An 18,286-nucleotide genomic window follows, 5' to 3' on the forward strand; every position below is an offset into this window, starting at 1 on the left:
CCAACTTCTGATGTCTTTACTGGTGCCATTAGAGCACGTGCACTGGCTGTATGACATGGTTTTCCTAGATTTCCCCGTGGTAGTTACACTGGGTTCTTTCCATCTGACACTTGCCTTCAGACTTTCCCAAGAGCTAAACTAGTCTTGGTTTTCCCAACTCACTGCACAACAATACTTCATCCTACACCATTCTTCCATTGCTATCCACTACCAGCCTGGATTGGGCAAAACAGGCACTTTTTGCATGCACATTTTCAAAATTCAGTGTTGGTAAGATGTGGATAGTTGTCAGAGTTTTGCTCTGTACTTCTGTAGTTAATTAATAGCCTGATTTCCTCAGGCTGTGCACACACTCGCTGGCATGATTAACAATGATGGTGTGCCAAGATGCAAAGTAATTAAAAGCTTTTTTCCTTTTATTAGGTTTCAAATAAAGAGAAAATTAGTAAGCAAAGGTCTGACCTCAGAGACTTCTGTGGTGCTTCCTACAGTCAAGTCTCATTACTTTTGTACATCTGAGAGTGCACCCAAGGCCAGCTGGCCAAAGAGAAAACCAAAAAGAAGATGAAGGGCACAACCTTAAATCTGGTAGAGGGGGGGTTAAAAATGCTGAAAAGTAAACCCAGTGATTCATTAGAAGTATGAGCGAGTGAGCAACTTGTTACAGAAATTCGTCTCCAGGAATCTGAATTTTATTAGGACTGATCAAAAGGCCTTTTGAAAGGGAGGAACTTTCTATTGATTTTAGTGGACTTTGATCTTGTTAGATTAAACTTAGATGAAAGTTCAGAAATCAACAGAAAGAAACCTCTAGTGTAACACAGCACAGAACTACATAATGATTTTTACTGTTTCTCTTAGATCACCACCTACTTCCCAGCACATCTCTGTGTGTGATTATTTTTCTCAGTGGTCTGAATAATGGACATTCGTAAACAATTCAATAGTTCTGTCATTTATTTTGTGTTTCAGACAAATTGTATTTTGCAGTAAAATTAGTAACAGCAATACTCATGTTAATGTTTTGCTTTCAGCTTCACCTCCTACTTTTGAACTGAACCCTATGAAGAAGAAAATCCTAGCAGCCAAAGGGGGGCGTGTAATCATTGAGTGCAAACCTAAAGCTGCTCCTAAGCCAAAATTCTCCTGGAGCAAAGGAACCGAATTGCTTGTAAATGGGAGCCGGTTAGTATTGACTGTTAGTGAACTCCACAAGCCTTAAAATGTTGCCTTACGTGTCTATTGATCCTGTAGGCTAGTTCTTGCTTTTGCAGACTACAGGGGCAGGAGAATATGTGATTTCAGGAAAACAATATGCCAAAATGTTACTAGCAGTGTGGATTTAATTAGCTGGCAGCATATCCAACTATAGCCAGTCTGTTTGGTGGTGGTTACATTCAACAATTGAATTGTATCATAAGACTCTAGGCAAAATATTTGAATGAGTTCATATGAATAGATGTACATTCTCTTGCTCCAGCAATGTGAGATATCTACTCATACCATAGTCTCTTTAAACGTTTTTTTACTATAGGAGTGTTTATAAATCCAGTAGTTAGATGTGAGCTTTCAAAGGATGTTTGTGGTTGGTTATTTCACTTACTACAGTTCTACTGAAAGTATTGCTCTCTAATAGAAAACCTAATTCCTCTTGATGCATTTTTTTTACCTTTCCATAGCATACGTATCTGGGATGATGGGAGCCTGGAAATTATCAATGTCACAAAGCTGGACGAAGGTCGCTACACCTGTTTTGCAGAAAATAACCGAGGAAAAGCTAATAGCACCGGTGTTCTAGAAATGACAGGTAAACCTCAGAGTTGCATTAATTTGTTTTGAGTAGAATCTCTTAATTCGAAATCACTAACTTTAGTTCCAGCATTGCACTGCTTTTGCAAGCTGTTCTGCATCTTTTATTTCTTATTTAATTGCTCATTAAGAAGGAATTGATGCATCTAAAGCATATTGCTCAGTACGAAATGGGTACGTTTGCCCCAGTTTCTAACACTATCTCAATTTTCAGGGTTGATTTTTCCGTAAGAGATTATTAAATCAGATCCATTAAATTGGCGTATTTTAATGCATTCATTAATCATGCCTAGGTGTGATTCTGAGGCCATGACTCAGAGAAATGGGACTCTTACTGACCTTCCTTAATTTTTCTTTTCTTTTTTGTGGGGTAAGCTAGTTTGAGAGAGCATTGCGGTTAAAGAATTATGCATTAAATTTGTCAGGTAAGGGCAGATAGCTGTATGACTGCATTGCTAAATTCCCTTTCTTTATGAGTATTAGTACTCATTGGTTGAGTAGTGATATCCTTAACTGTGTATTATAAATCTGATGTCAAATAATTAAATATCTGTAGACTACAGACAGGAAAGATCACATTCTTGAACAGCTATGTCTAGCAAGTACCACTGATAGTAGAAGAGTCATTTATCAAATACATTTTTAATCTCTGTCCCAGAAATCATGCTGAATGCAACAGCTCAATGCCTCAATCTTGATGTACTGCTGTAAGAACTAATCTGTAGCATCAGATCATATGAAGGCAATTTTCTGGCTGATACATACAAAATTTATTGTACCAAATGAATTGTTAAACTTTGATTTTTGCAGTTTGGTTCTTTGAGATGTAGCTGTATGAATAACATGTAAATTGGAGTTGGAGAGAGTGGTTAATGTATAATCTAACAGTAATGGAGCTGAGCTTACATTTGGATACACATTTATTTATTGGAATTTTCCATGTTTGCTGTAACTTCACAGAAGCTACAAGGATCACTTTAGCTCCGTTGAATGTGGATGTCACCGTTGGAGAGAATGCTACAATGCAGTGCATTGCATCCCATGATCCCACATTAGACCTGACATTTATTTGGTCTCTAAATGGCTTCGTAATAGATTTTGAGAAAGAGCATGAACATTATGAAAGGAATGTTATGGTAAGATACTACAGATCCTTATTTAATATGTGAAAGCCTAGTTTTCTTTGTTATGAATAGCTGTCTTTTCTGGTTTACTTCTTCTATTGTGTTGGTTCAGGTCTGGAAAGATGCAGTAGGCCAAGAACATAAAATTGAATTACAATTTGGACACCTTACAGACATGTAGCCACTTGCAGGTAGATAATGAAAATCAGGTTTCTAAATTGATGCAAATATTTTGGTACCTTGGTTATATCCCACTAGTGAAAATAGCTGTTATGCAGATAGCCTGATCATAAACAGGGTGAAAATTATCTCAAAAAAGTGTACATAAGCATGCACTTTTACTTGCTCGTGTTTTTCTCATCAGCATTTCTGGAATTTGGCACAAGACTGGGACAGATGGTGGGTAGGAGTCAAACACTCTGTAAACACTGAGCAGGAAGAGTTTGTGTGAAGGCTAGACAAGTTAATACAACAACACTCATTTTGGCAGAGAAAGAGGAATCATAGTTCTTTTGTGTTTGCATGTATGGTTATGTTTTTACAGTCATCTATCAGACTTATTCAAAATTAATACCTTGATTATAAATCCTTTCATTACATCCTGATTTATCTAATATTCTTAAATGTCAGAGTGGTTGCCCATGTGTGTATATATTTATTCTGTTGTTCTGGGTTTAAATGATACAAAAATCCTCAAATTTAGATGTCTCTTGCTTTGTGCTGCCAATAGGAACTGTGGATATGGAGAGAAAAGGTTTCTAATGGTACCTATAGTGTTTGGGATCACCAGGGACCATGTTTAGTTTCAGCTCCATGTTCAAAATGATGTACCATGTAACAGTGCCTCCTGCAGAGTCCTTTTCCTAGGCTGGCAATATTATTTGATTTTTCCATGGACTAAGAGATTCTTTTATTCTCTTTCAATATCTGTTTATCTACATGTGAGAAGATGTTTCAAACCTAACTATTTTAGCCTGATTTGGAACAAACCAGAGGAGTCAGAGTTGCCTTAAGTTGCTCATTTGCTGAATTGTAAAACATCCCTAAGACATCACACTACTCTCTTTCAGAGAGAGAACAAGCCCTTGTCCAACAAGCCAGTAGAAGTATGGTAAGATCAGCTGAAAAACATTGGAACCCAAAGATATAAAACCCTTTCTGCAATAAATTTCCTGAAAGTCTATGTCCTGACTCAGTAGAAGGGTGTGCAGTGTATTTTGTGTTGCCCCAGGAATTACAAAGTATGTAGATCTTCACCAGTACACTGGCATCTTTCAAAACGCTTTCTGCGTGTGGTTATTAAGACTCTTCTGATAGGTTTATATTTACACTTCAGTAGTAATCAGTGCATCAGAATATCTTGAAAAAGCCTGAATCACCTCCTAATGGCATTAATTTATCCTTAGAAGATAAAGGCTGAAATTAGTCTGACTGTCAGTCAAAAAAAGAGCTTAAAGAGTAAAGCCCCCAATAAAGTTATTCTCTGTAAAAGAGCAAATAAAACCACTCTGTGTCAAATTTTATTTAGCTGATTGCTTTTAGCTACCTGGCAGAAGTTATACAGAGAAATTGTGTTTCATGGAACAGAAAATCAGGCTGAAAGTGTTCATGAATCAGTGATTTTAGTGTGGAAGGAAGGTAAAAATGCCTTTATTAGAGGAGTTTGTAATGCAAGAGAAAGGAACCTGAACTTTCTCCATCTGTGGGTCATGTGTCCAACAAAAAATTTTACATCACTGGCATATACTTTTGGTGTTTCCTCTAAATAATGAAAGCAGAAGGAAATTGGATTTTTTTTTCTTTTAGGGGAAATTAATTCTGAAATTTAATTCTGATTTTAGGGCATTTTCTAGCAAAGCGCTTCAAGTTAACAAATAAGGGACCAAATAAGGGCTTCAGAAAGTGTGTAATTCTCTTAAAAGAGAGTATTTAGTTTCCAGCTACCTGTTTCATCTTCCAGATAGCCAGTGGTCCTGGACACCTGATCCCAATTCTGATTAACTCCACAATATTTTAGACACTTTATTGAAATGCTTGATTTCAAAACCAAATTAACCAACTTAGCTAGACTGCCTTGGTCTCTACAGACTTTCTGTGGTCTGCAGAGGGAGAAAGAGGTATTTTACTTCTTGTGAGTGCTGAATCTTGTGCCAGAATATTTCCTTTTCAAATAGATTATGGGGATGGATACTCTATTGGATTCAGAAGTAGCTGAAGGGCAACTAACTCTTAATTCACTTAGGCAGTTTAAATTAAGTAGGTTAGATCCAAACATCAGTTAATTCACTTGCCAGTGTGTAGGTCCATCTTCCTGAAAGATATTTGCTGGTCTGTTGTGTTCCTTTTGCATTAGAGCAATACTGGTAGAAATTATTTCAGCAGGGGCAGCTTCTTGTTTTGCATTCCTGAGCCTTACTTCTGGGCTTTCAAATGCAAGACAAGTGCAGACAATCTCTGTTCCTCTTCAACAGACATCTTAGTCTTTATCCAGGACAGAGGGGACAGTAGGATTGCATTTGAAGTCTGCCTTTATAGTATTAGGTGATTCAGTGCTTAAGCACTGAAAATTTTTTAACATTAATGCTGAATTTTTAACAAATTCAGCAAATCCAATGCAAAGGTTTATATAGGGTATATTTAAGAGGAATATGCACTTTCTGTATTTCTGTTTCATTCATTTATTATCGTAGTCTTGCATGAAGAGTTCTCCTTTCTGGGCGAGAAAAGGAGTTTTTCCTGCTCATTCCCGTGGCTCTGGCAGTTCTGAGCTGGAGGCACTGGGTGGCAGGTTTGCTCAGCTTTCTCGGTTGCAAAGGGTGAGCTGTTGCTCATTTAACAGCAGCAGCCTGAACTGCTTGGCTTGAAACAGGGGAGTCCCATGCTGCCACCCAGCCCTTCACAAACACAAAAGAAAACTATATTCCATCATGAATATTAAAATTACTGGATGTGTGCAGCATGCTCTCTGTGCTATAATATCCTGTTGATGAAGGAGCCTCACCTGCCTTCCTGATAATATCACTGTTAATTTATGTGACAGTGCAGATCAACATGCTGAAACTTGATAGACCCACAGTATTTCAGTTCTCAAAATAATACTAATATTGCTGTCACATACACATAATGAAATGCTAGTGCAATTCGTGTAAATACCTGTATAATTTTTCTTTCTTTAAATGGAAGCTTTGGTATCTTCATCATTGCTGAAGGCAAAACTAATTTGCATTACATTAGTACTAAAAATCGTTTCTCAAAAGGACATTTGTCAGTGCTGTTTTCATTTCCTGTGACAGCAATATTTAAAATGCAAAAATATGTATGAATTAGTTAGTTTGCAAAGAGTCAAATGTTAAATTGATTACTTTTGACTTTATACATGGTTGTTCCTCTGATTATTTGGCTGAGGAACTAACCATTATCACATCCTTTCAAGTCCCAAAGAGATATAGCACTTAAGTAATCTGTGCAACTCTAATGGTTGACTATTTGTTATTTATAGATACACTTTTTCTTGTGTATTTTGAAATATTTAAAAGATTACTTTCAATATATATTAAATATGTATATGCACTATCCAAATAAGAATAATATTTTAAGTTTATTACAAAAATATGCCTTTTATATGTGAAGGTATGGTACTATTCTTTTTATGCTTTTCAGTCCTACTAGTCCATTTGAATGGATAGTCAGGAAGAGGAACTCCATAATGAGTTCAACTCAGAAACTTGTATATAGACAGGAAAAATTCAGATGTAGGCTGTAGTAGTCTTTGGCACATAATGACACACATACATTTTAAAATGCTTTCCATGCCAGCAATATTCCTCTTTGCTACATTATTTATTAGTTGTCTTAAGCAATATCAGTGAACCTGAAACCCTGGATTTTTTATCACCATTTTGTCTTTAGTAAGTAAAATTAAATTGCTGTACAAGTATATAGAAACTTGGCCTGCTTGCAAATAGCTTTCTTCTTCAAGAGTTAAAAGAGTAAGTAATGATTGAAAGATACAATAAGGTCAGATGATGTGTTTTGTCATAGAGATAAATGATTTGTTACTCGCTCAAATTTTCTCATGTGAGGGGGGCATTGCTGAGGTTGGTGCTGACACACAGTGTCATGACTTCTACAGAGCAGGAATTAAGACCTGCTGAGTCCATGCTGACTCTGAAGTGTGGATTCTGACTTTGCAGTGTGCTCTCTGCTGTTCACAGATTCAGAGACATAGCACAAAGGCAGACAAATATGTTCAGTGTAGAACTTGCAGGGCTCATGGCTCAGGCTCTATTCAGCTTTGAAGTCACTTCTGAATCCAAGCTGTTCTGTGCATAACTAGCTCTGGTATCCCTGCAGCTATCATACAGTTAACCTGCAGTAGTGTCGACTTCACTGTATTCTCAAAGCTTTTTTTTCCTTATGCAAATATTATTCCTCTTACTTTATCCCTCTCTAAAGTACAGAAAGCTTTGCAGTCCTCAAAGACAACATTCATAATATTCTGGAGATAGATGGCCAGTTACTTTACATTAAAGTAAAACACACATTGAAGGACCAGTTTCTTTTTTTAACTGTTAAAGGTGGTTAGTCCAGTTACCAAAATCCACCCTACAGATTTCTCAAATAGGTGAGATGACTTCTAGGTCGGAGATAGTGTTTGCCAAAACATTTTGTTTGTTTGTAAATTATTATACTTTGCAGTTCCTTGGCTGGACATGGTAGACAAAGTTATTCTACTGTATGCTCCTGCTTTGATAGATTACTAGGGAAACACTTAGTTTTATTGTATAAATCTCTCTTCCAACCCAAACTATTCTATGCTTCTATGATTCCACAATTTTCTGCAGAAGAAAATAAACAAGCATTTTCATTTTAATTTTTCTTCACTGCTTTCCCTGGTAATCCTCTTTGCAGAGTATGGAATCTAGCTCCAGCTATAAGCTAGGAAAAGAATAGAAATTTCAAGAGAACTGGAGAATTGGCATAAAATGTTTACATAGAATCATAGAATCATTTAGGATGGAAAAGACCTTTAAGATCATCAAGTCCAACCATTAACCCAGCACTGCAATAAAACCAGACAGTTCTAGTGAGCTCATTTAGAATAGTTGTTGGATATGTTGAGGCAGCAGGTGATGAATCATGGCCAACCAAGTCTGAGGAGTCCCAGAACTCTGAAGGCACTGTCTCAATACATTGCTTTCAGTGCCTTGTTGTATTAGGGAGACACTTTAGACTGAAGAGTATTTTAGAGCTGAAAGTCACATATTTTGGCTAGGTTTGGTGTAATATTTAGAGGCAAAGGCCTAATAGTAACATAGTGAGCCTGGAATGAGATGGATGGAGTCAGTGGTTAGGAGCAAGGAGGGGAAGGAAAGCAGAAGATTGTGCTGAGGGTGAAGCCAACAAGCAGTTATCTCTGTCAGAAGCCTTTGAGGAAAGCTGTTATTAATCCATAGTGCTATTTCCAGCACAAGGATTATAGTTGGTTTAGAGGATGAGGATCTGCCAACTTCTGTGCTAGAATTTAAAAAAATACTTGCAAAAGCAGTTTAATGTAACTTTATGTGCTTATGAGACTTACCAAGCTACCAAAATCCGTGTACCATCCCTAGTCAGGTAGCACGAGCTGAGGAAGCCAGGTGTGAGCTACTCAGAGAAATGTTGTTTGCAGTGTATTGTGAATTTTTGACATCAGCCATAAAACTGAGAGCCATGACCATAAGTGAGCAAGTACCTAAGCTTTTTCTGCTGTTGAAAATTAAATAACAGCATGTATTATCATGGGGATGCTGGTACAAAGCACAGCATCCTCAGACATTCTCTGTGTTATGCTGAATGGAAAAGAATAATATATTTGTTGGAAATACTTTCCAGTCCACATTTCAAGGGTAGAATTAGCACTGTACTTCCTTTACATATAAATATAGCTCACTGAAGGAAGAGAATCTTTAGCGGGAATGACTGTGTCATGATTATCCTGCTGAGTTTTTTATTTATCTATAACTATCATGCCAGGCTTGGCTTATAAAACAGAACAAGGGAAGCTGTCTGGTGAGTAGGATTAAAACAGGAGAGCTGCACTGGTGATGCTGCCTCTGAACTTGATATGTAAATGATTTTTGATCACACAGCAGCACATTCTGATGGCCTCAGTAATTTAGTGCACTGGCAAAGGTGTTAGTTAAAAGAGAATAGTGAATATCAGAAATAGTTCATACAATGCTATTTTTGACATCAATATTAAATCATAAATATAGGGCTCGTATGATAATAGTCTGTGCTTGAAACTTGGCAAATACCAAGTGGTGAACCACAGATACCATTGGAACATCCCTGAGCACTGCTATCACTATTTCCAGTCTGTGATTCAATCTTCTCTGAGTTAAGAAAGGCATTTTTTAACTTAGTCAAGCTGAGGTTTTTGAATGAAAACATACAGTACATTCATATCTAATTTGTGGACAGAATTTGCTGATGCCCATGCTCTTTATTTGCTTTGTAAGCTCTTCTTTTACCACCAAGAACTCTGACTTCTTCTGTATTTCATCATTTAGACTTTAAGACCAAGTTCCCGTAAGGGATATTATTGTTAGGACAATTATGTGAGCACATCATTAATAAATATAATGAAGTATTTTAATTAAAGTGCTAACATAGGAATTAACAAGTACTAAGTCTAGTAAGTATTTGTAATCATTTGTTATTGAAGCAATAATATGATTATAAGAATTCCGTTTATTCAGTTTTTCTAAACCTGATTACTTTGCCCAGCCTTTACTTATATTTGCAGATCAAAGACAATATCAGAAAATCACAGGCAGCATGGTTCCTTCTAGGATGACATTTAGTGTTAATGAACTAAAGATTTACGCACAGCAAACAGGGAACTGTTTGTCTTTTTTTATTAAAACCAAACCCAGTAAGAACAGAATTGAAAAAAACCAACTAAACAAAAACCAGGAACTAAAACAAGGAGTTTTGAATTTTTTGTTGTGATTTTTTTGGAGGGCAGGGGAACAGGTGACTGTCCTCTCTGTTCCCATAGCACTACTGACACTCCCACTGATTTTTCCTCCTGAAAGCCATTGACAGCATTGATTAATCCACTGTAGGACTTACATGTGGTTAGTCAAGCACCCAGACAGCATTCGTTTATGCAGTAATCTCCACAGATTTTCAAAGGATGCTGTTGTCAACAGCATCAACTCCAGTCTCTCTGGAGTTCCCAGGAATAAACTGGGGGGACACCAGCAGAGAAATGCCACTGTCCCATACTCATGTACATGCACTTTTGCAAATTAAATTAAAAGCTGTGTCATATTAAACTTGAGTGAAAAGTGTGAGTGTGTATATATATACACAGACATAGTTTAACTAGAAGAGAAATAATCTGAAATATATCCATATTAGATTGTTCACTGATCCAACTGATCTGTTTGGTCACTGCTAACAGCACTTATGTCACTCAGAAAGAGAAAAGTTACCGTATAACATGCATTTCTGCTGACCATATGAAGCAATCAGCTGAACTATTGCTACCCAGAATTGAGCACTTTCTTTCATATGTGTTTGATTCTCCTTTCATCCAGCCATCAATTTACCACAGTAATTTCTTAAAGATGTGAAGTCTTGTGTTGGACCCAAAAAAAATTGGTGTTAACAGTTTTCAGTTTGTGCTGAAATTTTATGCCAGCAGAAATTGAAGCTGGCAACCAAAATTCTCACTGGAGTTTGGAAAGGAAAAGGGTAGTTTTATCTGGATATTTTAATCTCCCCTAAATATAGACTCTGATCTGTTATTCTAGTTTCAGAGCATTTGGGAAAGATTTAACTTTACTTTTTTCCCTCATCCGTTTTAATCGGAAAGCATAAACTGTATGGCATAGCTTTATTTCATTTCTTCTGGAGGTCTAAATGCACAGCTCATAATATTTGAGATTGTACTGAAGGTCTATGTCATTCCGCAGAATTTGGGATGATGATGACGCTAGTTCTTACACTTAAATATATAGAGGTTTCTTTTTTTACATACCATTTTGCATCTGAATTCCTTTTGTTCCTGCATGGGAAGATTTCTGGATTGCAATGAGTTATCTCAGTGTTGGTTTTGGTTTTGTTTTTGGGTTTTTTTAATTGTATTTCTCCACAATTTTCAGTTAATTAGGAAATCTGAATGTTGCCCCTCTCATTATAGTGTGGTGTAAATCCATTTGTTAATTTTTTGTTGCTTTTTTTTTTCCCCATGAAAGCAGATGTATTTTGGAGAGAACATTTGCATTGTTTTCTGAAATGTCTTTTAAGACTAATACATGTGATTTAGCCTAGTAGTCTTTTTCCAGAATAAAATGCAGGATAGATAAGCAAAATATTTTGTGTGTTGTTTTAAAACATTTATGTGAATGTCATCACATAAAATGTATTTTTCATTAAGAATAGCTGTGGTGTATGTAGTGGTCTCTGTTCTACTCCTTTTTTTATGGATGCACATCTGGTTACTCAGTGGGTTCACTGAGGTGCCATAGGACCAAAATGCTTTATCCAGTTTGCCTCTCTGTATGGCCACAGGTAGCAGCAGACAGTGGCCCATAGAGCCATCTGAAAACATGGCTCTATATTTCCTGATAGTCTGGCATTGGTGAAGAATGTTGAGGAAGGATTAGGGTTTGTGATGATGAGTGTCTGAGCCTTATTGAATGGTAAATTGCTTCCCTGGGGTTCCTACTGTTTGCCAAGGAGCAGTGAGAGCTGAGCCAGGGCAGAGCCTGTGCAGCCTGGCACAGGGGCCACACCAGGAAGGGCTGAGGGAGAGGCACAGGTCAGATCATGGTGCACCTTAATTTAGGCCATTATTGTAGCCCTTCTGCAATAAAACCTCTCACATGCTTTGGACCTATCACAGAAGAGCCAAACAGCATCCCATCTGTTAGTAGGACTCCATGCCATGTTACCATGCCAATGTGCTTAATAAAAACCCAGTGGTGCAGAAAGATCATCTGACTGTGGTTTCTGAAAAAATTCTTGACTCAATTTATTGTTCAGATATGGGCTTCAAGAAGTAGAAGGGATATGTTGGCTTATAAAAAAACATTTAATAAGATGTCTATTTTTTCATGTCCAGTAAAGAGCAGCAGCTCCTCAGAAAACACAGCACATTTTTAGCAGCTGTCCTATAAATCAGATGTATCTCTGAGGGTGAACCATTCTCAAAGTTAGCACTTGCTTTTTGGAAATAGCAACCACTGTAGATTATTTGGGAGGGATGTGTAGACAGGTACCACACAGCTGTTCAGGAATGTTTACCAGTTTCACCAAGTACTGTTTTTGTGCCAGATTAAATCCAATGGTGAGCTGCTCATTAAGAACGTTCAGCTGCGGCACGCAGGGAGGTACATGTGCACCGCTCAGACCATCGTGGACAACTCCTCAGCTTCAGCTGACCTTGTGGTAAGAGGTAAGCTTCTCCACATAATAGAGAAGTGTGGCCAGTTTTCACCTAGACAAGCAGAGTGTTTCTGATTATTTAGCGTATGTTATTTCTCATTAATAGATGACAGAAATTAAAATGAGAAGTGCATGAACATGCAAAGTCCTAGAAGTCTGCTGAGGGTACTGATTCTGTTGCAGACATTTAGAGGTCTAACTGAATGTGTGTTTTCCTAAAAAGCAGTAATGATTTTTTATTATTGGCATTTTCCTTATGTTAAAGCAAACTTTAGATAGTTTAATAGTTTGTTATTAAGAAGACATTTCAAGTATCATTTCAATATATCCCCTGTATAACATTTTAAACCACTTCTCTTTGCTCATAAAGCTTTAGGGATTAAATTATTGCTTATAATACTAGGCCTACATTAAAAGGATTCTAGTTTTCAAATTACAGAAACGAGGGCATTTGAGGTTTATCACTCAATTTTTAACTGATTCATGTCTGTTAAGTGAACTGCAGTCTCAAAATGCTGTTCTTGGTCATACGATAGGTATCCTACAAGATCTGTTACAATATAAAATTTTAATAGTGTGAGTTAATTCACATCCTTTGTGCATTGTGCCCTGATTTGTGCCTCCAGGCATAACACATTCTGAAGGTCTAATATGTAGTGCTGACAATTCGAAGCAGACGTAACTTGTACTTTGAGCTGCATTGCTGTTGTGTTTTGCCCCATGTTTCAGTTATACCATGGAGCTCTATAGCAGCTGAAATGCAGCTAATGTCTTGGTTCTGAGTTTCTGTCATCTGGGGATGTTGTGGACTTGAATATTTCTTTGTTTAATTTTCACCGTGCATTAACAGCCTGTGAAATATCATCAGTTTTGGTTAAAATGTCAAAGCAAATACACTTTTGTTGAAAAAGGAACTACTCTTTAGAAATCACTTTATCGATCCTTCTTGATAATCAAGACTGAAAGGGCAGATGTGGAGTTGCTCTTTTATGAGAAGTGTTTTCCCTTTGACAGCTTAGTGCTGCAGTTCTTTGTGGTGGTCTTTGTGGGGTTATTCTGGTGCACAGAGGTTATTCAGTTTTACCCATGTAGTTCACAAAAGTGCTTTTAGTTCAACGGGTTTAGTGGATTCCACATTCAGACATGGATTTTTTAAATTCTTGTTGTGAGAAGGCTTTTGGTGAACTGTAGAGATTTCACTCATGTTATAGTAGTCTGTAGGGGGGTTGAATCTAATGCTGAGTTTAACAAATTAGGGTAATATGAAGGCTAAGAAAAATGCAAAGAGTTCTATAGAAATTTCTTTCAAGGTTTGATTTTTCTCCGATATAAGTTACAGTATTTTCCATATAACTTGCGGCCGGGGCCAATATATCACAAGCAGAAGTATAGATTAAAAGTGGGCCACCAATAGGGTCATCATTAGGTGGAATTTAAGAAGGAAGATTTTGTGTATTTTTTCTGACTCAGAGTTCACTTTTGCTTTGGAAAAAGAGCAGCAACATTTTCAAAGTATCATCCTTTCATGTAAGATGATCTTAGCATTACTTAAGCAAGAGTCATGGAAGTTTCATTTGGTAGTTATTAAATGCAAGAGCATCTGTCCTCTGAATCACTCTGAAGAGTATTAAAAGTTAGTGAACTTTCATTTTAAGAATATTCAATTTGTAAATTGACCTACCTTTTTTTTTTTCAGGTCCTCCAGGCCCTCCTGGAGGTATAAGAGTGGAAGACATTAGAGACACTGCTGTAGCACTTACCTGGAGTCGTGGAACAGACAATCATAGCCCTATTTCTAAATATACTATCCAGTCAAAAACCTTTCTATCTGAGGAGTGGAAAGATGCCAAAACAGGTAAGAGTAATGTTAGATGTAGTAAAAGCAACAGGTTTTGAAGTCTGATTGTTAGAAAGCTTGGCTAATCAGAAAATAGTCACAATAAAAGGAAACCAGGGTTGCTATTAATGTCAGCTACAGGGTTTGGGAGCAGGTACTGTTCTGTCAGTGTGTTGTCAACAGGTTTGTTCCCAGCACTAGAAGGGCCTGAACTGAATATCAAGAAATACAGAAAAGAAAGGCCAGAGTTGCTACCTGTTCCCCCCCCCCCTTTCCTTGTTGCTTGAAACATTCCACATCAACTACTAGATTTGTAAAATTTTATTTACAGGTTAATTTGGATGACAAGCAGATGACTTCAATTCTGTATTTGTTACGGAGAAGGTTGGTTAAAATTGTCTGATTTTTCCTGGGAGTGGGCAAAGTTCCAGTTGCATTAAAACTGGCACTCCTAGAGAAAACACAGCTAAGATTATTCTTCTAACCACTGGATGTCATCGTTGTGCCACAAAATTGCAGTTAAGGAGGCATCTACCTGAGCACAGGGCATGCTAGTGTTAACATTTTTACAAGATTTAACATAAATGCATAAATTTTGAAATATTTTTAAACTGTGTCTTTGAATGTTTTATGAAGGACAGCATTGCCACAATCTATAGAGAATGGTCCTATCAATATGATTCATTATCCTACCCTAATAAATTTTAACTGATATGCTTTTCAGTGGAATTAGGGCATCACATATTCTGCATTTTTAAATACTAAAAATGTTAATAGTTACAATGATTGTCTTCATTTAAGTTGTCACTCAAAACTACAGATAGATGTGTAAGTAATAGACCTGAAAACGTGTTAAATTTTTCAGAGTAAAAAGGTAAAAATACCAGTCCTGCTGCCTTAAATCATGTTTTTGTTTTAGACTATGTAGTATATGTAGTGCTATTGGATATAATTCCCTCTAACAGCCAGCACTAATATATGACTTATGTTAAAGTAGCTTGGAAAATAAAACTAGAAGGTTCCCCAGTCCCCTCCTCTCTCTTTTATCTTGTTTCATAGTTTCTGTAGAATAGATTTCTTTGAACTTTTCAAAAAGAATTAATGTAGAAATTAGAGCTGTTCAAATAACTGATGATTTCCTTCAGTAACAATACATGCAGCAGGGAAGATCCTTTTAGACCAGCCTCTGCTGTTTATCAGGATGTTATATTTTATTTCCTACTTATTAATTATAAAAAAAAAAAAGGAAATGTGAAGAAATGAGGTTGTAGGAAGATACAGGAAGAATCCATAAACAGCAGGTGGCAATTGCTTCTGATATTGCTTCCTTTCGTGCTGTGTGTTACTGGAACTAGAAACATACATGTAGGAGATACAAGTGTTGGTTTCAGATCTTCACTGTCTGATTCAGAGCAGACACTTGAAAACACCCTTCTCACATCTCAGGAAAATTCCCTTTTTGCAGTGTTATAGGCATGATGAGATGAACATCTCTGCATCTCTGAAGTTCTGTGCTGCACAGAATTATTGAGATAGTCATTGAGACATGCAGTCAGACTTTGAGTCTTATCCTGTAATATGCTGAATGGGATTCACATCTTGAGTGGGACAGGGAGGAATCTAGATAGTTGAATTCCTTTTTAAAGAAGGTAGGAGGGAAGATAGAAATTATTAATTTCTGTAAAGTTGACATTCTATTGTTTTCAAACCCATTGCTTTTCATTTCAACCACACTGAAGAATTTTGATAAATAGGTGAAATCACTGGCACCACTACAAACTTTCATGTAATTACTGGGCTGCTCCCAGTCTGACTCAGTAGTCACTTTCATACAAAAGAAGCATGATGAACAGTCCAAATTGATCTCTCATCAGTGTTTAGACTATCAGTTAATGATGCTAATTTTCAACGTGTGGAAGAAAATATACTTTGGCATTGCACTTAGGAAATATTGTTGTTATTACTACTACTACTACCATTATTCCCAATCAAATCATTCATCTCAGGTTTCATAATACTGAGTGTGTTTTATGAAAGAAGTGTGTTATACCTCACAGTATGGAAATACGTATGAAAGGATTATGTAATAAGTTGTTTACATTTATGTTGCTGTTTCCAGTTAAGGGGATCAAATTCTCATTGTGATGAGTCTTTATAATTATTCTGGGGATTTGTAGGACAGTAAAATTATGATATTGAAAGTAGACCAAGAAGATGGAATGCCAAATTTATATTGTGGCTTGGATGGCATAGGAGGTTTGCAGTGCTTCTTCTGAGTGGACGGAAAAATAATTTGAGTGAGGGAGGGTGATGGGCAGCTAGAAAGAAAAATGGGAAGTGTTTTTCTTTCTCCTTCAGGACCTCACTGAATGAAAAATTTAATGATCATTAAGAAGAGTAAAGTTGTCACCATCTAGTGCTTACACTCTTGTGCCTGGGGTTTTTACCAGCATTGCATTCATATTTTAATTCCAAATCAACTGCCTTTCCAGTGCAGAATCTCTCTTTTTTCATCTACCTCTGAACCCAAGACTCGCATTTGACAAACAACTCTTGGCCCACGCAATAAAAGAAATCCTCCATCTTTCCATAACTGCAGACAGCTATAGAAACAACCCCTGTTGTCTGTGAATTGCAGACAGTCATGAGCTAATTGTTTTATTTATGGTAAAGAATCTCACCCTTATGACAATAATAAGTCTTCTCACAGGAATTGCAAGAACACTTACCCTTGTTGGATCAGAACTAGATAGCAAGTTGGAGCCTGCTCACTAACATGGTGCACCAAAATAGGACCACATTTTATAAACTGCTCTTTATCAATCGATCGAGCCCTACATGTCTAGCCCTTGTCTGTCTCTATGATGAATTTTTATTTTACTCTTTCTGAATTCCATATTTTTCCTTGCATTTGTCTGTAGGAAAAAGGGAAACTCTGCAACTACAGTATGTAATTAGTAAGGCAATTTCATAACTACATGTCCTAGTTCACATCCAGTTAAAACTGGCAAGTCTGTAAGGGTTTATCCAAGATAGTGTAATAATTTCCAAATTCCCAGTCACTGCCATGAGTACTACCTGTAAAATGTGGTGCTCTTAATGTACAACATGAAGTTTCCTTCAGTTGGCTATATGTGGTGGCAGAATAGTGAAGGTTTTGCCTAAATCAACCACACTGGTGCTGACCTTATTGTAAAAATGCTGTTCGCTAAAGCATTTAATTTTTTTTTTTAGATCCATCAGACATTGAAGGAAATATGGAATCTGCTACAGTGATCGATTTAATTCCATGGATGGAATATGAGTTCCGGATAATAGCAACAAACACTCTGGGGACAGGAGAACCTAGTATGCCATCACAGAGAATCCGAACTGAAGGCGCTCGTACGTAAACAGAAAAACTCAAGATTTTGTAATGGGTTTCTTAATTTTCACTTTTTTTTCACATTGATTTTCAGCAATTTTATAATTTCGGTTTTTATTTGAAAAAAGGCACTTCATAGGATCCAAGTCCAGAGAATGTATTTTCAGCCACTCACTTCTATAGATTTTAGTAAGCAAATGCCAAACTGTCCAGATATGCTAGGATCAAAACAGACAGAAAAGAAACATCATGATATGGCAAATTTGTCTCCGTTACTAAACCAGAATCATACTGTATCTTTCAGGGGTCCCCCACTGTATCTGTCAGTCAGGCTGTGTGTGTATGACTGCATGCATGTGTTTGGGACCAAGGTACAGGCTTAGGAAAACACATGTATGTGTTTAACAAGGAAAATGTCCATTTGCCATTTGGTTTGTATTTTAACTAAAGCATACATGACAGGATGCCTGTTATACTGGATAATGCCAATTTCCTGTGATTGAAGGTTGGGTCTTGTGTCTTCTTATTTCATGTCAAAGATGTGGCATTATCCAACACAATATACAACCTTATCTGTGTAATTGCTCAGTGTTAATAACTGAGAGCATATTTAAGGGTATCCCTTAGGCTCAGGCATGTCCCTTTTAAAATGAATTCTCCAAAATGAGGAATCAGATGTTGCTATTCATTCTGGTTTGACTGTGCAAAGGA

General features: G+C 36.9%; 1 protein-coding gene across 1 annotated transcript in view; it reads left to right on the forward strand.

Moving 5' to 3' along the window:
• CNTN1 (contactin 1) overlaps nucleotides 1–18,286 on the forward strand; it is a gene marked incomplete at its 5' end in the record, with an annotated part of 63,291 nt that overhangs the window by 12,835 nt on the left and 32,170 nt on the right. Inside the window, 6 exon segments of the mRNA XM_009069560.1 lie at nucleotides 1,035–1,185; nucleotides 1,680–1,807; nucleotides 2,770–2,945; nucleotides 12,264–12,384; nucleotides 14,071–14,229; nucleotides 17,446–17,595. Coding sequence (XP_009067808.1) covers nucleotides 1,035–1,185; nucleotides 1,680–1,807; nucleotides 2,770–2,945; nucleotides 12,264–12,384; nucleotides 14,071–14,229; nucleotides 17,446–17,595 — 885 coding nt within the window.

Source organism: Acanthisitta chloris, unplaced genomic scaffold (assembly GCF_000695815.1).
Source record: "Acanthisitta chloris isolate BGI_N310 unplaced genomic scaffold, ASM69581v1 scaffold7232, whole genome shotgun sequence".
Classification (NCBI taxonomy): Eukaryota; Metazoa; Chordata; class Aves; order Passeriformes; family Acanthisittidae; genus Acanthisitta; species Acanthisitta chloris.